Below are 26,392 nucleotides of genomic sequence, written 5' to 3'. Positions count from 1 at the left end.
TCCCTCAGTTCTGCCTGCAGAAAACCGTGTCCGGCAGCGTCGCGTTACCGTGGCAAAGCCCGCTGTTGAGGCGGCGGCCTCTGGAGTCGAGGGCTCGCGCAGGTGCTCATCCCACCACTTTCCACTTTCCACCTCCCACCTCCCACCTCTCGCTCCCGCCTCCCTGTCCCCTCCTCTCGCGCCCGGCGCCTCGGCTCCTCTCTACGTCACGGGAGGAACTAAGTTGACGATCGCGGGCGGGCAGGCGCGCGGCCGGGAGCCACAGCCTCAGCGCAGAGCAATTCTCCCGTGTCCGGGGCTCCGAGACTGGGGGAAATACACCGAGCCACCGGCGCCCACCCGCATTGCTCGCAGCGGCGGCGCCCGTCGTCCTTTGAAACTTTCTCCCCCCCAAGAAGGCTCCAAATGGCGGGACACGAATGGGACGACTGGTTCGAGCGGGAGGAATTCATCGGGCAGATCAGCGACATACGTGTGCAGAACCTCCAAGGTAGGTGGAGCGGCGCGCGTGCCGCCCGTTTTCCCCCTGGCCGCCGATTTAGTTACACCACACAGGCTCTCTCTTTTTATTATTATTATTGATGATGATGATAATTTTAATAATAATAATATAATAATGAGGATAGTATGACCATGCCATGGCGCCCTGCAGTAGCGCACCTTACGCGCGTGCGTCCGTTTTTATTTTTCTGTACCAACCTTTTCTTTTGACCGACGGAGGAGTCTCGTGGCAGGTTCATGATTCATGTTGACCAGATCGCGCGTTTGTTTGGCGCGTGCTATAGTAAAAGTGGAGTAAATCCCCCAAGCAGCCGCTACGCTAACACTCTGCAATCGGCAGCGGACGGACGGAGCGTAACGGCAACGAGACGCCGGTTTTTAAACACGGGTGAAACTTTTTCTTTCACTCGTGGCAACTGAAACGGCGGGAAACGGAGCGCTCGAGCGGACGGTGCCTCATGCCACCTCAGAGTGGGAGGCAGAAAGGAAAAGCGTGGGAGCGACGGACTTGTTGATCACCTGAGGCGGGCTATACAAGTTTAACCTGCTTTTTTAAAACACCTTCTGTGGATGTGAAATGTCCAAATTTGTGCTTGTCGGCATTTTTTTCCCTTAGACTTGTGTAACCGCGAGCAGTATAAGAAACTAACATGCCGCTTTGGATTGTGGTTTTTCGTCAGTTATCACATACACAGTTATCATGTCGGTGTTTTTGCAGTTATTTTGTTTTACTTCGGAAATAATATCCCTGGTTCTGTCCAAAAAGTGGAGCAGAGCTTGTAAAAAGGTTTTAAATCGTTTAAAATAAAACTTGCCTCATTGTGCTATCTTGAGGTCCTCAAAAATGAAAATTGTGTCACACCTTCACATTTGGGCGTAAAATAGCAGTGAATCTGCAGTTTCCAGCTAATCATTGACTGTAGGATGAAAGCTGCTGTTTGTGTGTGTCTTTCCAGTGAAACGAGGACTTTAACCCTGTAAAAACCCATGTTTGCCCCACAGCGTGATCTCATCTTCATTGTCCCCTCTCTGAGCTACTGAGTGTAAAGACTGGGCTCCTATGTTTTTTCATTTCACTGAGCCTTTTCTCCAAAGTGTTGTGCATCTCAGAAAAACCATACAGTGCATTACACCAACATTTGGGCAGCTCTAGATATGGATTCCTGAGTACAGTCCCACTGTTTAAACCAGTATGCGTTACGCAAGTAGCTGCATGTAGGGTTTCCTTCTTAAATTATTAGATAACATACATGAGCACATTTATTGAGCACATAGGAGATGAGAGTAGTGACTCCAGAAGAGGTGAGTTTTGAGATCCTTCTTGAATGTTGAGAGATTCAGCAGTTCTGAATGAGAAAAGGAAGTCATTCCACCACATGGGAATCAGAAACAAAAACCTTTGTGTTTTGTCCCTCTTGTGTGTGGGACCACCAAGCGGACAGAAGTGAAGTAGCATAGCAGTCTGGTTGAGGTGTAAGCAAGTGATCATGTCTTGTTGATGTTGGGGAGCAAACCCACTGATGGTTTTGTAAGCTGTAACCAGTCTTGAATTTGATGTGGGCAACTATAGGAAGCCAATGGAGAGAGGTGAGGAGAGGGGTGACATGGGAACTCTTTGGTAATACATTTGGGGCTTCTGTGGAGATGGTTAGATTTGTGATGCTTCTCAGAAGGACCACTTAATGGGTTGTGCTCCAGGAAGAGTTGTAGTATGGGATACAAGTGGGAGACTGACATAGTAGGCCATTCTAGGGAAATTCTCATTGTATGTTTACAGAACTAGAGAGAAGACAATTGTGTGCAGGTTTTGAACAGGTTTTTGAACCATTAGCCGATCACATTTCAGCATGTTACGCAGAACTCTGCATCAATACAGTCTCCTACAGGTCTTCGCACCTTCTGCCGAAGAGCTGAGGTGCAAATGTGCCCAAAGGGAATAATACAGATATCTCAGAATACGCAAGTAGCTATCCAGTGGACTGCTGTGAAGAGATTCTCATATTGCATCCTTGTTGTTTATGCAAGTTGACCACATGCTTTGCATGTGTATGCATGGTCTTTGAGTCTTTACCTATGTCCCTCCATCCTGTGATGAGCAAAGCTTAATTGTCCTTTGCTACGCGGGTGAGCAGAGCCCAGGTCTATGCAAAGCAGCAGAGTGCATTTTATTTGCAGAAACACGACGCTCACACTTCATTGTACCTTTTATGTTCAGAGCTTTCTCTTTACTCCTTTTTTCTTTCCTCGGCTTCTCCCGCTTCCCAAACAACATGCTGCAGGCATGCAGCCCCCCCCCCCCCCCCACTCCTGTCAGGGCTTCCTAGACGATGCTTTAAAGTGTGAAGTGAGTGAGAAAGCAGCTCTCATCCTCCTCTCATGTGGGAGGAGCATGGCTCCGGGGGCCTGAACAAGCAGGTTGTGCCACGGTTATGTGGGACCAAGACCTAGAGCTTACATCTATGTGAATTACAACTGAGCGGTGGGGAAAATAAAAATCGGGCTCTTCTATATCTATACAAATTTCATCACATGATAGTTTTACTATTGTTGTTGTAGCTGAGATCTTTGTCCAAAGCAACTTAGTATCAAGAATGTTTGCCATTTGTGACTGAATGGGTAGCTGTTGTGTTCTTATACGAACACTTGTTGTTCACAATGTATTTTTTTTTCCAGATCAACTTTGTACCATAACACGATTGTAGTGACAAGAATCTTACCCTGATCTTGTACACTGAATTTCAGAGCGACTCTGAGATCACTACACTGTCCCTCTCACGGGCAGTTAGCACATGCTGCATGCTTTTGTACATACAGTTGTCTTCCATGTTCACATGTAATATGCTTTTTGCAAAGCAAACTGATTTGATACTTGGATTCTTCCTACATGGCTTGCAAGTGAAATGTAAAATCAGAGTATAATTAAACTTTAATTGTAGGAATGGCAGCATTTTGTATGAGTGATGCTGTGTTAGAAGTATCTGAGTGGTGTGTTGTGCAGACATTCACTCCTCCAGGCACTTGAAGCACTAAAAGGGGAAAAGTATTCTCTCGCTTATGTAATCTGCAGTGCTTGTGTACCAACTACATTGTGGATACAATAGTGCTTTTTATGAAATGTGAATCTGATGACCTCACCCACACATTCAGCGAAAAAGCTGTGAGAGGATCGAGAACAAAAGGGAAAAAAAAAAATCCGTATTACAACAGATTTTTGCTGGAAAAATGCAGCTCGGAAACTTTGGATGGGAAAGATATATTTTTTTTTTTTTAAACTGCAACAGATACTGTGAGGTACCACATACCCAGCAGGTTATGGTTAAACTGCTGTGCAGCCTACAGCAGGTTCCAGTCCCTCTGTGTCACCCTCGGTGTCAGTGGAGAGAAGGTGCAGGGAACACACTGTCGTGTGCTCCCTTGGGACTATGATGGTTGGGTTTCTCTGCTTTTTGACAGCATCATGTACTCTTGGATTGGTGCTTGTAGGACTGTGGGTGGAATCAGAGGACTAGCGCTATCCTCCACCTGTGTTTCATTGCCCAACAAAGCCTGCAGCCCATACAGCGAAAAGCAGCGAGTGCTTCACAGCACGTCAGAGCTGTGTTCCTCTGTTCATCGCTTCCAAGATGCGTGGGTGTTTCTCACAAGTTCACAGGCAAGAGAAGGGTAACCGTCCACCCCCATCTGCTGCTGGGGGCATTCGCTGCTCTCAGTAGCATCACAGAGGCATCTCAGAAGGGACATGTAGGTGTGTACTGTACTGCTGCTCTGCTATATTTAGCCCACACTGTGCGCTATGCATGAGTGACCAGGGGCTCTGACATGAGCTGCATTTCATTTAACACAGTTGTGCCTCGACGAGTTGCACACATGTGCTTCGACCTGCAACCGCCGGGCTTGTTGCCTGTAGCCTGTGGAATGACTTGGTATAGCTAATATTAAGGTGGCCAAAAAACTGTAGTGCCACTCTTCATTCTTGCCTTAGGGTACCTGCCAATCAATTAAGGATCTCAGTATCTCAAAATGCACTGTAGTTTATTTGCCAGATTTTGAGTCTTGTGTTGGTATGATACAAAAATACTCAGTTTAGATGCAAGCCGTATATAAATAGAGCACAGTGCTAATTTTTTGATGCGGGAAACCATTTTATGTTTCTCTTGACAAACAGAGATACAAAGGAACTCTTGGTGCTTAACTGCTGCAGTAGTATGTTCTGATATGAAGAGCTACCTTCACTGAGCAGCACTCCAAAGTGCCTGGGTTTGGATGAGTAGTCGTGTGGAGAGGTTTTGTACAATATTCAGAGGACTTACCTAGGCACCGCGGTTCTGATTTGCAATGGTAAACAGGAGCCCTTGTCTCACAAAGCAAAGGACACTTGCGGAGGTGGTAGGCAAAGCAACACAGCCCTTGATGCAAAACAATGCACTGTAGCACATTCGGGGGGGCAGGCAATGTGCATTAGAATGAGAAAAGCGGAGAGCAGAGCTTAGCAGGCCTCTCTCTGAAGTACACGCTCTGTTCCGAACACCTTTCGCTCATTCTTAAGAGGTCTGATGTGCTGAGATTCAGGAGTTGTCAGTAATTGGACCTGTTTGTAAGCTTGACATGCCAGACTTTTTGTTCCTACAGCACTGTGTGCGTGTGTGTGTGTGTGCGTGTGTGTGCGTGCACGCCTGGATTCATCAAAATGGTTTCTGTGTTGACGGATCGCAGCAAACGTGTTGGCAAACACTTCTGTAGCAGCTCAGACTCGCCGAATCTAACTGTTTTTTGCCTTTTTTGCTGTGAAAATTACTTTTACATTTATTCATTTAGCAGACACTTTTCTCCAAAGCGACATACATCTCATGGAAGATACAGTTTTTAGTTTTATACTATTTAAATGCCACTTTCTGCATACCTTCTTTTTGGAGATTTGAATGGTTTATTTCATATGACCCCAGGAGGCCTTTGAACCATGGTCTCAGCCACTAGAACAAATCAGTTAACGTCACTGGTGCTGTTTTGCTGCATTTGAGTTTATATTTTATGAAATTTTCGTATTTTGCCACCTTCCAGTTCAGAGAGGTTCAGTTTACTGCAGATTCCTTTTGATTTAAGACATGTGGTAACTAGTGGAAAGCCCAAGGTGTTAGAGATGGAGTTTTAAAAAAAAAAAAAAAAAAAAAAAAAAGAAAACCACAGGAGTGCCTACTACTGCAGAGAACGCAGTTAAAAAAAGGCAGTATAATTCAGCATCAAGAATGGTTCTTTATACATGATGCTGCATTTATTGTTATTGTAATTATTTATTGCTGTTGTGCATAGCTGATGCTTGTGTCCAAAGCAGTTTATAAATTCTTAAATTGTGTAGTTTGATACTTTACTCAATCAGATCAGAATGAGGGTTAAGACCCTTGTGTTTACTTGTAGGGGTCAAACAAGCAACCCCCAGGTTTCAAGTGTGTCCTGAACCACAAACGTAACTTCTTCCTGCAAACTGTGAGTTTGAAGCTCTTTGAGTAGGCAAGGTTCTCATTTCCTGACACTCTTATTTGCCGACATCTTTATAATGTAAGCACATTTCCCTTTGTAGTGTGACCTGACCCAGAGGTTACCTTGGCTTGGCTCTTTACCTTTAAAGGTGCAGATTATGTGTCTGAGGTTGGTTGCCAGCACTGGTTGCATTCCAGGGTAAACCTTGCACTGAAAGCTAATTGAGGACAACAATGCCTTGCTTTGAGCATGATGCGCTCTTGTAGCCGAGTCACTGGTTCATCTAGAGTGGGAAGGTGGCCAGTGTGAAATGAAAACCTCCTGCGATCAGTCTTTTTTGGGCAGGATGCTTGGTATTTAATCCGGGCCAAAGCAGGGCCGTAATCTGCCTGCCGTCTGGGCCCCAGCTGTACACAAGGCATGGTTAACTGAGGCTTGTGCACATCTTGACTCAAGCTCTCTCTGCTTATCCTTGATAAATACAGAAGAGTCCATTGTAGATACATCGGGCAGCTCGGAGCCACTTTGTAAGTAAAAACACTGGCTATTTTCCTTGCATGTGTTTGGTTTTCTGTTATTTTTGATTGGCTAACCTTAAACTTATGTCTTCCTAAAGGGATCTTATGTGCTGAAATATTATCTCCCCTATATTGCAAAAAGTGTGATGCTGCACTGACTTCTCTTATCTACGTTTATGCATTTAACTGATGCATTGTTACAGTGGTTATGTTTTCAGAACCCAAAAATTATTTATCAATTTCTACAGCCAGGTCTTATTTCCTAGAGCAATTTAGGGTAAGTACCTTTCTCAGGGCTACAATAATAGGAGGTGGGATTTGAACCTGCAACCCTGAGACTAAAGGCAGCTACTATATCTAATATGCTGTCCAGTGTTGTGAATATGAGTTTAATAGAATGTGTAAGAATGTAATATCAAAACACACTGATTTTTGTTTTCGCTATACAAAATTTTGGGTAGGTACTCAATTGCTTAGTCAATTGATACAATTTTAAGAAACTTTAGTTTTAATTTTACATGCTTTAATGATGGTTTCTTACATAATTATTTTTGTTGTTGTATTGTAGAAGTAATTTTATTTTCAAAAAGAGAACTCGTCCAATGATTTACTTGAGTAAAAGTAAGAAAGTATCTTGTCGAAAAACTACTAAAGTTACTTTGTTTCAGATTAAACTTTTTAATGTTTTCAACCGTTATCAGTGTTAACAACTACAATACAAAGCTGTTGCTCTAGAGAAGAAATATTCACATCTTTTCAAATAATTAACAATCTATAGGCAGGCATTGCAAACTGGCATTTACTGCTACTATTAATTTGGGCCTGAGAGGGTTAAATCTGCTCTGCAAGTAAGTGTAAGTAAATTTATCAAGTGTACTACATCAGGAGCTAAGATTCCAACTTGTCCTTTGGTTAGAGCTGCCCTTCTGCAACCATTGTATTAGTTATATTTTATACACATTTTTGTTCCGCTGACATCTTCATTCAAAGTGCTTTACAACTGTTTACCTGTTGAAACAGCAGGGTGTTTACACTAGAGCAACTCAGCATAAATGGCTTTCTCAAAGGCAACGCATCAATGACAGGAGCGGGATGTGAGCAGGTAACCTTTGGGTTGGAGTCATTGCCCCTAACCAGTGTTTTACTGGCTGCCGTAATAAGAAAGCCCTTATGTAGTGTAAGATTGTCACAAATATTTTGCACATGAAGAAGGGCACTCAGTTCAGAGACTCAAATGGGGAGGTAGTGGAAGTGCTCTTCTCTAAGGGGGAACTAAGGCGGGCACTGGGTTGTGCACCTTTAGTACAAAACTGAGAGAATGAATTCCCTGTGTTAAAGAGTTAAATTTAGCTTTAAATTATTATAAATGCCAAATAAGTTCACACATTTTGTACTGTAATGTTTCTTTCATTAATGTTACCACAGGTGTGTTTTTATTAATAAATATTAATTACTTTTGCAAACCCTCTGGAAAACTCATTCTTGTGAAGTGCTTGCCCTTGTCAGGGTGCCAGTGGTCCAGAGCCTATCCCAGAAGTAATGGGTAGCATTAGGCTAGGAGGGCTACACAGTCCACCACAGGGTTACCATACCCAATTCACCATCACCTGTTAACCTGAAATGCATGTCTTTGGGGGAGAGGGGGGAAGAAAACCTACACAGACACAGGAAGAACAAGCCTACTCCACGCAAACGGAGCTGGATCCGAACCGATACTAGTCCCGGCGCAGTGAGGCTGCACCATCACCCACTATGCCAGCAATATTTCTGGAGCTGAAAGGTTGAAGATCTGAAATTAATATTTGATATGTTATTCACAACTCTTCAGTATGAGTTATCAGTACATCAAAAACTTCAATGTTGCATTGTGGCGTGAGTTACACTGGTTCTTTTCAAACACTTACTTACATGATAGTGAAACACACATGCCATTTCTGATGATACATGTTTTCATGTAAAATTATGCAAGAAATCCTAGTAATGAAAAGGTGGTGGTACACATGTAACGAAGTAACAACACATTTTTCCTTACAAATGCGCTCAGTAGTATACGTATAAAAAAATAAAAAGTAACAGACCTGCCTAAATGATAAAGTCAAATGGATAACTAAGGGATGAAAGAAAAGAAAGCAGAACTCATTTCCACAGCAGGTTGTATTGTGTGGAAAGTGTCCATACTTTAGGGGATTCTTCTGCTTCATTGTCTTCATTAGCATGCATAACAATCAGTGATTTTTCTTCTGCTCCTGGGATATAAATGGGGTTTGTCCCAGAATGTTAATCATAGTGAATGGTGAAAGTATGCAGTCTTACATTTATTGAATGTAATACTTATTCCTCAAAAAACCCTTTTTAAAGAGTTTTGAATTCTCATAAGTCAAAGACATAATTACCATTAGTTTCAGAGATAAAACATTTTATGCATTTCTAAACTTCAAAACAGGCACAAATTTATACTAAAATATCAAAATGATCAGTTCAGTAGTTATCATTATGCATCACAAGGCAGTTTCATATCAGTAATGATGTTGTAATGCTGTATGAGAGTCTACCATAGCTATTGTGTGCCATATGCATGATGAAGCATGGCTTTCCTCTAGATGCCCTGGTTGCCTCCCACCGCCCAAAGATGTGCTTCGCTTCACCTGGGGGCTACATTCTCCATAGCATTTGAACGTGTGTATCTGTTACACTGTATTGCTGCTCACACCATGCTTGCTGCCAAAAACTGCATCTCACCCTGTCAACCTCATAAATCTTATGGGACAGGCTGCTATAAACTTGCGCTTGGCACAAAAATTAATAAAATGTACAATAGTAAACATTCTCATTATATTGTAATTATAAAAAAGAAACCTTAACATCAATATATACAAAATATATATGTAAATGCCCCCCCCTAGTGAAATGGTAAGTGAAAATTATCTCGTGTGTATGTACAGCATTTTTTATCAGTGTGTCACATTGCTGTACTGCATAAATGCGTGAATGATTTTGTGTGTGTTTGTGTATATAAACTTGATATCCCTTCTTTTAAAATCACTTTACATAGCTAATTTCATACTCCTAATAGTGGTTTTGTACATCTACATTTATTCACGTGGCAGATGCTTTTATTGAAAACACACAACTGAAGGTACAAAAGTGCATGATTATGGAAGCAAATCTTGTTTACCGCCATTTTGCTGATACACCTTAAAGTAGTTGCTTGTAGAAGCAAATTTCACATAACAAATGTACAATATAGCTTAGCAGGTGATGTTGGAAAAGTTTGTTGCCGTTGGTCTAATAAGTCCAAAAGCGGTGGGTTTCAAAATTATTTTTAATGCTGGGAGGTTTTCAGCAGTTCTGAAAGAGAGAGAGATGTCCCTTTATGAGTGCCGTGAAGTTGAAATGGGTAGTGATAGGGAGGCAGTGGAGAGGGAGGGGGAGAGAAGCACACAGGAATGGTTCGGTAGCTTGGCAGAGTGATGTGAAATACGTGTGCATTTTAAGAATATTGTAGAGGAAGTGTTTGTAAGAGTGGATTATGGCTTCCGTGTCCTGGGTGAAGCAGACATTTCTACTACATTTATTCATTTAGCTCATGTTTTTCTCCAAAGTGACTTACAATGTTAAGGTATCTAAAATTCTTTACCCATTTGTACAGCTGCGTAATTTTACTGGAGCAATTTAGGGTAAGTACTTTGCTCAAGCACAGGTGCATCAATAGGTGAGAATCGAGCTGGCAGGTCTGAAGTTAGCAACTCTGACCACTACACTATCTGCTGCCCCCAGCTGAGTCTCAATGTTATTTTTAGGCTCTTGACTAAAGAAGTGGGAAAGATGAGCAATTTTTGCTTTGAAAGAGAGTTGGATGGACAAAGAGGACAATGGAGCATCTCTGTCTTGGAACAGTTGAGTTGCTGATTCTGATCGGTCATCCAGGGGGAGATGTCAAAAGAGACGTGTGACAATGTGGCAGGATACATCTCTGGAAGGTGGTGGAAAAAGAGAGGCACAGTTGTCTATCTCCATAGCAGTAGTTGGTGAATTCGATGACCAATACCGGCAGTGACAGAGCCAAGGGAAGTGACATAAACGGTGAAGAGCAAGGGGATGGACCCCGAACCCTGTGAAACACTGGTTGAAAGAGAGTGTTGGGCAACGAGGGAGCTACACCAAACCCCATGGTAAGATTCACCTCATTGGGAATCTACCTAATAGATTTTAACCATTTCAAAAACATATCTTTAATCCTCAGCTACTCTGGTGAGATATTGAAGATATTGACTGGAGTTGACTGTGTGAGATGCTGCCGAGTGGTTGAACAGAATGCGAATTGTGTAGAGGGAGGTAGCTCTAGCAAGACTGTAGAGGGGTGCCAGTCTCAGTGGAGTGAGCAAGGGCAGGGAATACACATGTTCTCCTCCTCAGTTAGCCGATGCCCATCTCCAAAGCAGTTTACAGTGTGAGGTTGTGCACTGAGCAACTTAAAATTATTTATTCATTTGTACAACAGGGTAATTTTCACTAGAATTTAAACTACACTCCAGCAGGACATGCGATTCCAACTCTGGTCCTCTGACTACAAGGTACGTAATCACAAGGGCGCCTGCTAGATAACTGTGTGTAAGATGTGCGTTCAAGAGAGGAGAGAGACGGGTCTGCAATTCTCGACTGAGATTGCATCCTGAGAAGGTTGCTTTAAAAGCAGCGAGATGTGAGCAGCTCTGCTTTTATATTTGAAGTATTGGCCTAAGGTTTGAGTCCCCCCAGTTGATCACCACTCCTGGGTATCTTTCAGAAAAATGATCCAATAACTCTGACCAGGAGCCATGAGTTAACTTTGAAATTATATTGCATCTTTCAGTCGACTTTTTAGTGTTTTTTTTTTTTTTTTTTTTTTCTTTTTTCTTTCCTGGTAGTCACTGTTTCTTTTGTTCACCTGAAATATGTTAAGGGCTTCTTTAAGGAGCTTGTAGCAGGCAGATTTAAGGTCTCCCCGAGGTACGTTCTGTGATCAAGGGGTTAGGGTTTTCAGTTTCGTTGTTAACATTAGCATGAGCTTACACGTCAATGAAATACTATACTAACGCAGCTAAAATTTAATTTTGTTACACCCTTATTCTGAAACTTGGTGCTGTTGGCTGCACATTTGTATAGTATATGTTTGGTTGGCATGATTTCTGAAGAGACTGTTAAAAGGCAATGAGCTGCTCCAGGGACTTCTGCCTCTCCTCCCAGGGGAATTTCGCAATGAGGAACGAAAGAAGGAAAGGCTTGCGTGAGCATTTTATGTCAACATACTGTTGAACTTCAGATTTTTATCAACATTTTTGTGAAGATGTCCTTTTCCAACAGCAGAAGCAGCTTCTCAAATTGCCTCATAACATACTATCACCTTTGATTTTAACTGCAGCTGGTGCACCTCAGCAAACAGTAACTGTGTTAAAACAATTTATTGTCAACTTATTTCTGTAAAAGTTGTATTCCTTAACCACTTTAAGGACAGACAGAGTATGTACAAATCCAGCTGGAAGGAATCTTCTGAATCTCCTGCTTTCTTCCAAATGAACCGGAAGTCATTTGCATAGGGTGCAAGTCACGCTCAGAAGGCATCGGGCCTGTGTTTGCCTATGTTCCAAACAATAGTTGGCCTGCTGCCATTTGGAGAAGTTTGTTTAATGTCAAGCATTGGTTGCAGACTTCCAGGGTCCGGCATTGTGCAACATTGTGGCTTACTGCTCCACAATTCTGAACTTGTAAGTAGAACTTTCATCCACACATACCATCTGGACTCATAATGTGTTTTTATTTATTTATTTTTTTAAATCTTTTTGCCCCCACTGGCAGACCTAACATGGGCTCAATCTCTCCTCGGTTTGAATGGCAACAGCAGACCCCAAGGGCCTCGGCAACCTTTCCAGCCCTGGGTTCTTTAATTTGGTATTAGTATCAGAAGGTCTTATTAAAAAGGCATGGTGCACATGGAGGCTGAGAGCGCTTTGGTGTTGGAGAACTTGAGTTCTGAGGTGCATAGAGGAAAGAAGCCAAAAAGATGCGCAGAGAGCTAATGCAGTATTGATAAGGACTGCCTTTTTTAGATCTCTGTACACAGCAAAGGGTGAAAGCTCTTTGGTTTAAGGACTTTCAGAAATTTAAAGGTACAGAGTAGGTGTGTCGGTTAATTCGTGTGTAGCCTGGAAATCTTACAATCAATGCAAGTTATAGATGTGCCAGAGTATTCCAGACTGCTGCTTACCAGTGAACATTTATGAGGAAAAGTAATAGGAAATTTGGACTTTGCAGACTATTCCTATAATAGGGCACATTCCCAGGAGAACCAGCTGGTTTGCCAGTTGGAGCAAAAGTCATGGGAACAAAGGTGGAGTTCAACAGCGAGACTCCCTAATAACTTTTGGTTTGGTGGTTAGTGGCCTATGACTTTTCCCAAGGATTCATGGATTGCAGTTATAATGAAGGATATGCTTAAATCTTTCTTTTAATGCTTATGAGAAATGAACAGCATTGCTCTGGGATGATCTTAAGTGATAAAACAGTTTCCTCCAGAATGAGCTCATAATGCTCTGAGTCTGTGATGTTTAAGTCAGTCTTATTTCAGCTCCCTCCCAAATGAGCTGAGCTGAACCACTGTGGGACAGTTGGTTTGGAGGAGTTTGGCTCGACCTCTAAAACAGGCAGGATCATTAAACAATGGCAAGCCAAGCCAGGTTGTCTGCACGCACCTTTGCATCCGGGGTACTTCAGTTGCCATTTGCTAGCTGTATTTTTCCCAGAACACTTCTCGTTGCCATGGTGCTGCAGATTCTTGTTCTGCTTTGACTTGGACAGCGAAAAGGAGAGGTGGCGCTGGCCGCTGTTGTCGGAGACCCCCACCCCCGTTGCAAATGTGACCTCTTCTGAAGGCTTAGTAAGTAGACCTTAACATGCGCTTCTCTTCCAGCCGAAAGGGAGGGCATACAGAAGCGGACCTTCACAAGATGGATGAACCTGCATCTGGAGAAGGTAAACCAGTGTTCTGGCAGGGAACGAGGTGCATTTTTCCCTGTAAGCAGGCACAAATTGCCTGTGTCGAACACAGACTTTGCGAATGCAAAATAGATGACCTTCATAGTAAATGCATTTATGTAAAGAGGTATAATACAACATGAATATTATAGCACACTTTATGAATAATAGAAGAATTCAACATTCAATATCCCTGACAAACTACGATTTGTATGGTAGAGTTTGGTACCATTACCTCCCCGTTCCTAAGAGCCTGGTTTCCCAGTAATGCTATACACACAGCTCTTTTCAAACACTAGGGTTTCAATGCAAACAAAAATACAGAAGTCTTCCTCATTGGTGCCAGTTAAACCAGTCTTGCCACTAGTAGTGGCATTTGTAATCCGTCAGATTGCCGAAGCACAGAAACTCTATTGATACTGGATTACCACACGCGCACAGAAACACACAGCCACACCTTTTATATAAACACAATGTTGATATGTGGCCATGTTGGTTCTTCGGGGTGTGTTTTGCTTCAATGGCAGCACGTGATGTTGTCATGTCAGTGTCGGATTTCCAACAGATACAGCCACAGCTGAAGTGGAGGTTCTGAGCGAGGGCACTACAGCTGCTAAACTAATCTGTTTATGAACCCATGAAAGATAGGTGTGACTATGCCTCAACAAAATTAGTCACCTCTGTCTTGAGCAGTTGAACTGAGCAGTAGGTTAAAGGAAGTATTATCAGTTCTTGTTAATGGTCATCTTTTGCAAGGCTTTACTTGTTCAAGCTATTTATTATGAATAAGGTTTAATCTGGTTATCTGTTCACTTTTACGGGGTGATCTGATGTCATTTCTGATGGGGAATCGACCGTTGAATGTCTCACTTTTGGTTCCAGTGCAATCCTCCCATGGAGATAACAGACCTGTTCAATGAGATTCGGGATGGCCGAATTCTGATGGCACTCTTGGAGGAGCTGTCGGGATGTAAACTGGTGAGCGTTCAGTATTGTATTTGTTTCCTGGTGAAATGCCCAGTTTGTGTCTTACTTTTCCCCATTCAAATTCATTTAATTGAGGCTCACGCAGGAATTTGCGCACCGTTGACAGTTCTTTTGGGCAGGCACTGTGTTACATAACCTTACGTTGCACATTCCCGTAGGTATAATGTATGTTGAGAACATGTCTGACACTATTTGGAAAAGTCTCTTTGTTTCCCCAACTGTTTTACAACACTTTACTAGGCTTTAATTAGACTTTTGGATTCCCCAGGTAACATCAATCCTCATATCTGTAATGAAAGTTGTGCATATTACACAAGTGTTTAGCAAGCATTGAAGGTGATTTCCTTTCTTAATATTTCTAACGTAACATTAGCGTTAACCACCTTGCTCAGCCTTGAAAAATCAGCACTGCTTCTGGGATTTGTAAACAAGTCTTTCACCAGTGTGTTACCTGTTGCTGTGTCATACTAGTTTTTATTTTTTCTTAATTTTTTTTTTTTTTAAATTCATTCATTCATTCATTCATTAATTCATTTTTTGTGTCAAGCACTAAGCTGCTGCTTTGGTGCTGTCGTCTGTCTTCTTTTGCATTTACTGCTTATGGACCATACCCCTTATAAAATGAACAGCTGGTGTTCAGTGCTGTTATAGTCATGAAAGTCAACCTCTGGGTAGAGTGCTTAAAGGTATTTAGGATAGATAGACACAGAGAAGCTGAGGTTTTTCACAACTCATAGTTTGTGCAAATATAGATAGTGAAACTTGTAATTTGACTCTTTGGTATAACTCTGATTGACATTGTGCAGGGTCTTAACAAAATACTCAAGATTTATTCTGCTTTTATATTTGGCTGACAGTCTTGGTGAAGGCACACACTCAAGTAAACACGTATGAACAATTTCTTTCAAATCTTTTCATACTGTTTTTGTTCTTTTGTCAGCTGCAAACTTTGCCTCCCACAGGCTCTCATATCCCCCTTCATTGTGCCAAAACTTTCAAGTGCTACTTTCAAGTGCTACTTTCATGAACGCCTACGGATATTTGAGCAAGAGGTTTATTGTGGATTGTCTTTCAGCTTCATGGGTTTAAGCCATCGTCGCATCGCATTTTCAGGCTGAACAACATAGCCAAGGTGTTGACTTTCCTCGAGGAGAGAAACGTGAGTGTTTTGGTACTACAGGATATTCTCAATATCATGGCTACTTGATCTGCTCCTTGCATTTCTGAAGCAGTTGGAAGGCAAGCAACTGAGCAGTGTAAAAGAGAGATTTGTAGTTCAAAAATAAATGTATCTCTTTTAAACCTCAGGGTATGTTCACAGGGCTTTATGTACCTTTGCAGGTAAAGCTGATTAGCATTGATGCAGCTGATGTTGCCGATGGGAACTCCTCTCTTGTTCTTGGCCTCATTTGGAACATCATCCTGTTCTTCCAGGTAACATTGCCAGCATGGTCACAGAGGATTGCCCATACCCAACCCACCTGACCTCACCCCACTCCACCCTCGCTACTTCAATGTCAGTGCATTTTGAAATCCAAAGGTTTCAGACTGTCCCCAGCAAGGGTGAAGAACTTGCGTGCCTCAGCCAGTTGGCCAGACCACAGTCTCAAGCAAGCGGTGTTTTGTTTGCGAACCCACTTGGCTCAGTCAGAACTTGTGATTTCCACATTACGTTACTTCATTTACAAGACGCTTTTCCCCAAAGCGACTTTCAGTAAACACTACGTAGTGTTATCAGCTCACACCTTACTCACCCAAGGTGACTGACAATACTAGATACACTACTTACAAAAGATCACTGAGTGAAACACACTGTGTCACTCACACACTGGATGAGTTGGTCACCAATCTACCTGAACAACATGTCTTTGGACTGTGGGAGGAAACCAGGGCACCCAGAGGAATGCACATAGACATGGGGAGAAATGCAAACCACACCAGACTGAGCAAGGATTGAACTTGCCTAAATATGCTTCTGGTGACAGGGTTAAACACCCAATCAGTACTTTTGATTTTGTAAAAAATATCAGTGCCCCTAGTAATAGCATCCACTGTCCATGAAGATTTTCTAAAATGAAACTGGAGGCAACACAGAAGCTGGATTGCTTGGATATAAAATTTCCTTCCTTATTCAGGATAGGGGCATATTTTATAAATGAGGCATAATAAAAAATTCATTTTGTATACTTCTGAACAGTAAAAATTGGACAGAAATACGTGAGACTTCAAACTTGTGCCTTTCAGAGAACTGAGTATAAAATTAAAATGTAGGAAGTTTAGCTTTTTCATGAGCTCTGTGAGAGGAAAGAGCTTTGAGAACAGTATGGGTGAAGGAGGTATGATTGTGTGGGTTGAGGAGCGTGGGTGTCGACTCTCTCTCTCTCTCTCTCTCTCTCTCTCTCTCTCTCTCTCTCTCTCTCTCTCTCTCTCTCTCTCTCTCTCTGTGTTGCTCACACAGATCAAGGAGCTGACGGGTACCATCCAGAGCCGCTTCTCCTCTACTTCCAGCCTCTCGTCCCAGCCCAACAGCACTGACTCGGACACTTCCCACCCAGGCACCCCTGCAGAGGACAAACCGACCTTGATCCCACGCAGGGAGCATGGGAAAGCGATCCGGACACTCCTGCACTGGGTGCAGAAGCGGACAGCCAAGTGAGAAGAATTGTTTTTTTTTTTTTTTTTTCCTTTCTTATTTGTTTTTTCCCCCCTTTACTCTCAGTGTGAGAGTTTATCCTTTTTATTCTTCATAGAATTATCATGAAAATCCTGTTTTCCTCATAAAACTAAAAGTGCTTGCTTAAACTGAAGGGTCATGTTATTGGTATTATGAGTGTGGTCTTAGTTTCATTCTCAGATCCATCCAGACAGACTAATCAGACAAGTATAACAAACAAAAGTCCGCCGAATAACAGTTACCCATGCGCTCTGTTCAAGGACAGACACTGAATATTATAAGCAGATGTTATATATTCAAGTTTTACTGGCAGAAACTGTTAATGAAAAATAAAAATGTCTGAATATGTGCGTAGTTTTACTCTCGGAGTGCAAGTAAATACTGCTTAAGTTTCCCCATTCTGCAGGTATGGTGTGGTTGTGCAGGATTTTGGGAAAAGCTGGACGAGTGGCCTAGCTTTCCTGGCAGTCATTAAGTCCATTGACTCTAGTCTGGTGGACATGAGGAAGGCTCGGTTGCGGACACCCAGGCAGAACATTGAGGATGCATTCAGAATTGCTCACTATAGCCTTGGCATCCCACGGTTACTGGAGCCAGAGGGTAAGGAACTAAAGCCCTCACACACCTTGTTGGTTAGGGTCAAAGCACAGGGAAGATGTAGAGAGTTTCAAAGAAGGTGCATAGTAGTCAGTCATTACTAATGTTTTCCATGTCTCCAGTGTAATAAAGAATAATGAGTGTATTTCTTTGTAGATGTGATGATCAGTGCACCAGACGAACAGTCAATTATGACGTACGTCTCTCAATTCCTGGAGCACTTTCCAGGATATGACCAGGTAAGAGGCACTTTGAATCATTAATCCCTTTCTTATGCTTAAAGTGCCTACATTTGCACACATATGTTCACCAGTATCGTGGCTTGCACGTGCAGGAAGAACCGTCCGAGGTGATGGAGAGAAACGTCCCAGCAAGTGCTGTCAGCACTCGGCAGGCTCGTGGGCCAGTCAATGGTGTGCACAGAGAAAGACGCAGGCCTTATGTGGTTAGAAAAGACTCCGTACCCCTCCCACCCAAGATCTTTGTCTCTTCTGCGCCTGATGAATTTGAGCAAGCGTGTCCTGCTCATACAGATGTGCCAGGGAATACAAAAATCCTCAAGGAGAAGGAGGGGTCAGGTGAGTCTCCCACACGACCTCCGGACTTAGGACAGCAAGCAGTTCCCCCTTCACCGAAGCCATCCTGTGTAGACTCTGCCATTGGCTCACCAGACTCCTGGAGTGAAGTGACAAGTGAGGTGGCTTTGCTTGATAGTCCTGGGCTCTTTAATGACTCAACCAACCCCAGTTCCCCTGACGAGTTTCAGGAGAGCAAAGTTCAGGAATCCAATGTGTGCAAAGTCAGCAAGGACCAGGTTTTCCAAGACCTGTTCACAGAAGAGGGAAACATCTCCCAAAGCTCAGTTGACAGTTTCCAGGCAACTTCGACATTTTCCTTGGAAGAAGAGGATGCTTACCAGTACATCTTGGATCTGAATGATGATAACAAGGGCAACAGTTTACTTCCAGGACCTTGTGATCCACAAGAAGAGAGTCTGGATGGCCCAGGTTCAGAACAAATGGATGTTTACATAACACAGAGCCATGACAAGTCCTATCCACTAATCTCAAACCTCCCTGATGAACTAAAAATAAATGAAAACCAGTCTAGCAAAATGGAGAAAAATGTTCAACATCCTTTGGAGCAAGAGGCAATTTCTCCCTCACAGACAAAGACCAACCCTGAGCAGTCATCTCAAATAATTTGTGAGGCAGAACGAAAGACAGAAACACATGAGGACTCCCTCTCTACTATGAATGAGCCAGAGACAACCCTGCAGCAGAATAATGATTTTACTGTCCTGCCTGCTGTGGTGCAGAGCCTGGAACAAAATGAGGTCTGTAAGCAGCAGAGTGATTCTAAGGACCACATTGGTACTGACTCCAGGGGTCAAGACTTTAACATGCTCTCTCAGGATGGGGATCACTCTGAATGGTACTTTGAGACACACAACATGAATAAAAGCGCGGAGAGTGCTGCCGTCTCCTCTGAAGATCAGGAACAGTTTAGATGTCTGTATGAAATAGCGGGCAAGAGCCAGAAAGAAAATCACTTAGCCTCTTTATTGGAGGATCCCAAACAGTCTGGATATCAATCTAAGGCACAAAACGGGAACCATAACCAGGAAAATATGAGCCACCTGTCTGAAAACCAAACAAAGTATGACAATCAGTCAACAATACATAAGGAATATTGGAGTCAAGACAGTGGTACAGGTGTCTCTGAAGACCCAGACTGCTCTGGATGTCATTCTGAAGAACAAAAGAAGAAGCAGAACCCGGACTACTCAAAGTCCAGTTTTGAAGACCAGGACTATCCCTTTGAGATACTACATGAGAAAGACCATCTGAACTATATAGCCCCTATCTCGGAGGGCTGCGACCACACTGGGCTTATCAGTGAAGCAGTGGCAGGTATTACGGAAAGGGATCGAACCAAAGACGATGAACTTCCTTCTCTTATCGAGAGTACAGAGTCTCAAGAGTCGCTTTCTGTTTACAAGCCTTACTGCTCTGAGAGCAGCTCATGTGGTGGTGATAGACCCAGTGATTTGAACATTTGTGCTCTGGGTAGAAATGAACCCAGCAGAATGAGCACTGACAGTTGTCAGACCACCCCACTGGGTAAAACAAATAACAGCCTGTTTAACTACAGCGAGCCTTGCGACATGAGCTACGGCACATATGAAGACATTGCTGAAAAGGTTCATCTTATGGCCTGCTCAGTTCCCAGTGATGCTGACCAGTCATACCTGATTAACGTGGAGAGTGTGCAGGACTCTACTACACTCGACACCAAGAGCCTCCTGGTAACAGAGAGCCCATCGGGAAACGGTGATTTCGGTGGCCATGAGGTAATCCCACACTTGAGACGAGCACAAATGAGAATGCATCCTGTTTTGCTGTGTGTTTGTAAAGTGATTCAGACATTACAAGTCTACGTGTAAATGTTACAAGGTTCACATTTGGCGTAGTTCTTCACCCAACATGCTAATTAGTGCATTTAGATATGTCATTATTGCAGTTCCATAACATTGGCAGTGAAATGCTGACATTCAAAGTTAATTGAATCTGTGATGTGCTCAGTCCATAGTTTGAGATCTGGGTTCTGTTAAAATACCCATTATGATTAATAATTGATTGTCACACAGAGCAACAGAAGGTATTTAAAGCATCACACAGCCTCTCATGTGAAGTTCTGTGAAACTAGAACATTCCATTTACATATTCAGGGCATAGTTCTCATATGGGCATATCTTGTCTGTGTGGCACCAGAAGCAAGCCATGAGTCATGAACTGACCCACTAAAGTTGCCCACCTAGAGAGGCAAAGGGTATAAAGATGGCAAGATGGTAGAAAGTTTGCATGGCAGTGCGACAGACAGAAGCACTGAAAAACTCTGTGATGGCTAAGTCAGTGTCCATGCAGCATAGCTGTAATTGTGTGCTCCTAGGTTGACTTGCGTCTGAGTGTTTGTCTCTGTCTGTATATTTTGTTCTGGCCAGGCAGACCATGTAATTACTGCCACCGATGAACTGTGTGCATACTGTGTAATCTGTTCCTCTGGAATGTCTGCATGCGTTATGTGCGTTGGTCGTCCTAATGGAGGCACTCGAAGTTCTGTCATAACCCAAACTCATATGGCTGACTTCTTGTGCGCATCTGTTTGTGTGTTAACTTCATGTAATCTGCTCCGCCTTCACCTCCCATGTTTGGTGCAGGGCCAAGAGGAGCAGACCAGCAGAATGCACCTTCAACGTGTGGTTAAAGAGGAGGAGAAGGTTGCAGAGGCGCCCGATCCTCACCCACTCAGCCACATAAAGGGCTCGGAGCAGTCTACGGCGGCTACACCCAGGTATGACTTTGTAGATTAACCCCTGACTTACACAGAGGGAGAACCCTACACACCTGGTGTGTTAGGTCTTCTGAGATGTGATATTTTTGTGAATTTAGCAAAAGGACACAAAGGATAACGGGCCTATGGTTTAGGGTTAGGCTCAGGTTTACAAATCTGAGGGTCATCTCTTAGATGATGGGATCGGGAGACACAACCAAAGCTCGGTTACACAATTTTTTTCCCCCCATGTAAACAGAGATGCAGTTCAGTGCCATCATAGAATTCACAAGTGGAGAACATACAATCTCTATATTTCAGTTTGTGGGAGTTTCTCTAACTTGGAAGCTAAGAGTGGTGTGAAACAGAGGCAGCGATGATTTGCTCAGTGTGAAGAGGAGGAAGAGTTGATTTAGTAGGCTTTTTTTTTTTTTGCTACATACCCCTTCTGCTGCAACTGATTTAACACTTATCTTTATCTGCATACTTGTGATATTCTACTTGCATTGCATTGTGGGAAGCATGTACCCAAGGTCTTACGTTCATTCTGGCACTCTACAGTATGGCTGGTGTACTCTGTTTTGCATCGTTGTACTTCATTTGTGTGTGTGTTTGTGTTAGAGAGGGAGGGGGGGTGCGGTGGTGCAGTGGGTTGGACCGGGTCCTGCTCTCCGGTAGATCTGGGGTTCAAGTCCTGCTTGGGGTGCCTTGCGATGGACTGGTGTGCCATCCTGGGTGTGTCCCCTCCCCCTCCAGCCTTATGCCCTGTGTTGCCAGGTTAGGCTCTGGCTCCCCGTTACCCCGAATGGGACAAGCGGTTCAGAAGGTGTGTGTGTGTGTGTGTGTTAGAGAGGGAGGGAGACAGAGAGAGAGACATAGCCTTCAGCTTTCTCAGGCCCGTTCACACACACTATCATAAGTTTACATAAGTTTTTTTTTTTTTTTTTTTTTTTTTTTTTTTTTTGGTTTTTTATTATAAAATATTTTTTTATATGCACTAGACCTTATGTTTGCAGGTTTCTCTGCACAGCCCACATTCCACAAAAATTAAATTTCTGCAAACAGCTGGACATTGCCCTACAGACCCAATACATCTTAAAAACAGCAACCATAATAAATATTAATAAATCTATCCATTGTGAACAACCGCTTGTCCTGAGCGGAGTCGCGGCAACCCAGAGCCTTACCTGGCAACACAGGGCGTAGGGCCAAAAGGGGAGGAGACGCACAAGATGCCAGGCTATTGCGAAGCACCCCAAGCAGCACTCGAACCCCAGACCTGCCACGCAATGGGCATTGGCTGAACCCGCCGCCGCGTCACCATGCCCAAAAAATAAGATGCAATAAATTTACTTTTGCATGTATGATTTAAAGTAGATGAAAAAAGTTACAGAAAATGCAGTGAAATATAAAGAAAATAGTTTTATTTAACCTCTTTGAAATGTTGAAAAAAACAACTCTCAAAACAGTATATACAGACCTGTGTTTGCTACAGCTGTATGCACAGTTCAAAAAAGATTTGTGACAAAACTGAATAAAAAAAAAAAAAAAAATCCAGAAACATTCTCCAAAAAAGGTTTTAAATAAAGCAGAAACATGAAGAGCTGAGTGATTGTTGCTTTGTTACTCATTGGACATAATTTAGTGTGATTTGGGCTTGGAACTAATGGAAAATTTTTCCCCTGTAATGAATAATGGCATTAGTAATTTTGTCATTTTTGAATTGGTTGGAATCAGTTAATGGGGCAAAAGTGCATCTGAAACTGACTCCCATTTCTCACAAACTCAAGAGTGTGTGTGTGTGTGTGTGTGTGTGTGTGTGTTGAGTTAAAGTAGAAATGATTAAATAGCAGCTACAAATAGACCTAAGGGTGAGGGGATGGTAAGTCTGCATCTCAAACTTAAATGCATCATGTCGTGTTTTTTGCGTTATTGATGGGGGCCACAGTGACTGCAGTGTGTGCTCTCAACACGAGGTGCTTGTCTTTCAGGCGAGAGCACCGGACCCCGGCGGCAGCAGCATCCTCCTCCAACGTATCTGTGGCAGAGATGCATGTACTGCTGGTTCTGTGGCTCCTACTCTACTGCCTCTTTGTCCTGCCTCAGCTGGACCCACACAGTCTGCTGCACCTCCTCCTCAACCTTGAGGAGTAAGCGTGTACCTTTGTGTGCTCCCACACGCACTGCTTTCACATGTAGTAGATGGGCTCTTGGTTTTCTGCTTGGCGCAGCGCAGTATGTCAAAAGCACAATATGGACTCTTGGTACCAGTGGACTTTCATATTTTTCCTTGGAATACTGTACTACATGTGAGCTTTCCACCCAGCCTTACATTAATTTGCTTAAAATGTTTAACTGTTTGTTGCGCTGCCTTTGAAGGTTTATAACTGAAACAGAAAAGCATTTTGGATGATTTGTAACAGTTTCTTGATGACTCTGTCCACTGTACAGTTACTTTTTCTTGCAAGATGTGTAAGTCTGTAAACAGGCTTCTCTACCAAATTGAGAAGAGGACTGATTTTTAATGAGCAATAGTCCCTTTTTCAGTGTGTTCAGCTTGTATGGGGGCGGCGTGAATGTTTGTATGGGCACCGTGTGTGATAATGGGCAGAGAAGGGGACTCCTAGGACCGGGTGTCTCGCTGCTCATACACCTGCACTTTCTCAACGCATGACCAGCCAAAGATGCAAAGACACAGCCTCTGACGCTGGACTGGCTGCGTCATCTTCTTTGCTTTGCTGAAAAATAGAAGGAAACAACTTTACCAGTCACATCAGCTATTTTATACGTGGCAAAGTCTGCTTTTATGAATATTATATATTTTGTGACAGCTAGAGCAACTATACATATTTTACTTAATGTTGTTTATATATATATATATATAAAGGTGATGTTGTATAGAATGGGTATTTTAAATGCTTCTTTTGTTTATGACTGCTGGTGTATGTACATCCACATGAGTTAAATCCTTTGCGATTAAGTTATTCTTGGAATATTAGGATTATGGAGATATACTTTTTAGAGATCAGTTCTGTCATTTTTGTTTTTAAAATATCTTAAAATAATGCTTTGAAAAATCATAAATGAAGATTTTAATGTTTACAGTTTGCATATTGTGAAAGTGATGTATTTTCAAAACAAATGCAATATTTCTCTATTTTATTAAAAATGTGGCGACTGATAATATATGTGCGGAACACATGAACGCATGCCTCGTTTCTTGGTTCTTGAATGCAAAATACAAAGATGTTTATATTGTGGTGATTTTCAAACCGTTGCTACATTATTTTGTAGTTTATCACTTTTTTTTGTGTGTGTTTTGAATTTTGCTTCAACGTGCATACAAATGTCAGTAATGAGGTTGTATTTGTCTTGCCATTGATGGAATTTTTCTGACTGAATTCACTTTGGATTTTTGTGTCTGAGAGGTTCAGCATTCATTACTTTTAGTACAAGGTACAACTTTAATACAATGTTACATACATATACACTAGCTCCTCATGTTACCAGCTGTCAGGCTACGCTTTTTAAAATATACATTGTCTGGTTTTTTTATTCCTAACTTTTTCCTTCACCAGTGTGTTTTCTAAATATTTTTGCTGCATAGGCAAAGTGATGTTGTTACTGTGCAGCAAAACACACCCAAACAGAACAGGAGTGTGGGAGCACCCACCTTCATTCAACACACAGACACACACAGTGTTTACAGGTCATGTCAGGGGTTCCTGAGTGTCACTGCTCATTAACAGGTGACAAATGTTGCACGTTTATTGGGAAGAGTCGCTCAACAATCAGCACTGAATGCCAAGGTGTGGACAGGAGATTTTTCAGTAGTTTTAATTTTAGGTCAAAGTTGTTAAAATGTCTCACAGAATCCCCCCCTTGTAGTTTCATCTGAGGTTTTAATGGAACCTGACCTGTAAAATGCAAGATCCATGCACTGTATAGATTTTGATTGTGACTAAGAGGTAACTTTTTTTCAGCTGTGTTCGTAAGGTGAGGAGCTTGTGCATTGATATTGAACGCCTAAATGAAGTGATCCCAGCTTTTAGCAAGTGGGCGTCGCTTATTGTTTGGCCACGATCACTACATGTGGGGAATTGAATATTTTAGCCTGAAAGGACACTGCAACAGTGCAAAGGGTTCCTTGGTTGTGTTAAACATTGTGAATCTAGCAAAGACCTGGTTACTTCAATGTGTGTCTGCAGATGAATGTGCATGGACTCTTGATTTCTTTCTTGGGTGCAACTTTTTGATTTGGGCTCGCTGACATAAACCAGCTTAAGTGCTAATTTAACAATAAGGTGACCTTAATAAATGTGATTAATTTAAAATGTGTCATTCTTCTGCTTTTGTTGTCTTTATATCATGGAAATGTGTTGGTGTATAAACGAGTGTGTGTTTGTGCTGGTGGATGCTACATGGAGTATACAGTACATTAGCAAAACGTTTTGGACATAAACATGCAGGCATCCGCATGTTTACGTGGAGCTCCTTTCTATTGCGACTAGACCTGTGTAAATACAAGTTACTCCTGTGCTAACATGACACACCGTGTTCTTTGCTTAATTCCCTGAGGTGTTTTGATGAGGTTTCATGTTGCCGTGGGAGCACAATGATGCTTTAATAACATGTCCACCTCCTGTACCACTGTCAGAAGTAAATCAACACTTTGTGAGGAAACCATATCTTTAGGTTTTGTTGCAGGTGCAACATTGTAATAAAATGGCCTTAAAGGAAATAGTTTTTCTGTCTTCAGTTTGCAACTTTATATTACGTGTATGAGGTTGTGTCAACACCAGTAGTCATATGCTACGGAGCAAAGAAGTTCAGGATTGTGTATGGCTTTTATTTTTTGCCCCAACAAGTTTCGGGGAGGGTAATTTGACACTCTGGATTGAAGGACTTGCAGAGTTTTCATCTTTGTTTCCTCGCTGTGCATCACTGAGTAGTAGCAGTGTGTTCAAGTTTGGGTTCGAATCTGGCTCAGTGTGAGCGTCAGTTTTCCCCTGCATTCGTGTAGGTTTCCTCCAGGTAAACTGACCCCCTTCTGGAGTACCCTGCCTTGTGTTTTCAGCATAGGGTCTAGACCACCTCAGCTTTCCCTGAGAAGTGCACTTTCACCACTAAGCATCTCTGTTAAATAAGTCAAGAACCATTAACTTCACACATGCACTGTCTTTAAAAGTTAAATAATGAATTATGCATTTAAATTAAAAAAGCTATGATATCTGATTCTTAGTGCTTTGCTGCTTATAGTCCAACATATGCTTGTATTTACTCTTCTTTATTTCTA

General features: G+C 42.5%; 1 protein-coding gene across 1 annotated transcript; it reads left to right on the top strand.

Moving 5' to 3' along the window:
- Positions 1 to 191: 191 nt before the first annotated feature.
- On the top strand, positions 192 to 23,931 carry LOC108924133 (uncharacterized). The gene is made up of 11 exons (XM_029257165.1): positions 192 to 490; positions 13,441 to 13,502; positions 14,388 to 14,483; positions 15,568 to 15,651; positions 15,834 to 15,926; positions 16,951 to 17,144; positions 17,573 to 17,766; positions 17,920 to 18,002; positions 18,098 to 20,116; positions 20,984 to 21,117; positions 23,088 to 23,931. The coding sequence occupies exons 1-11, from the start codon at positions 406 to 408 to the stop codon at positions 23,248 to 23,250; spliced, it is 3,207 nt and encodes a 1,068-aa protein (XP_029112998.1). The 5' UTR covers positions 192 to 405; the 3' UTR covers positions 23,251 to 23,931.
- The last annotated feature ends 2,461 nt before the right edge of the window (positions 23,932 to 26,392 follow it).

Source organism: Scleropages formosus, chromosome 1 (assembly GCF_900964775.1).
Source record: "Scleropages formosus chromosome 1, fSclFor1.1, whole genome shotgun sequence".
NCBI classification, from domain to species: Eukaryota; Metazoa; Chordata; class Actinopteri; order Osteoglossiformes; family Osteoglossidae; genus Scleropages; species Scleropages formosus.
This window is presented reverse-complemented; position numbering and strand designations above follow the sequence as displayed.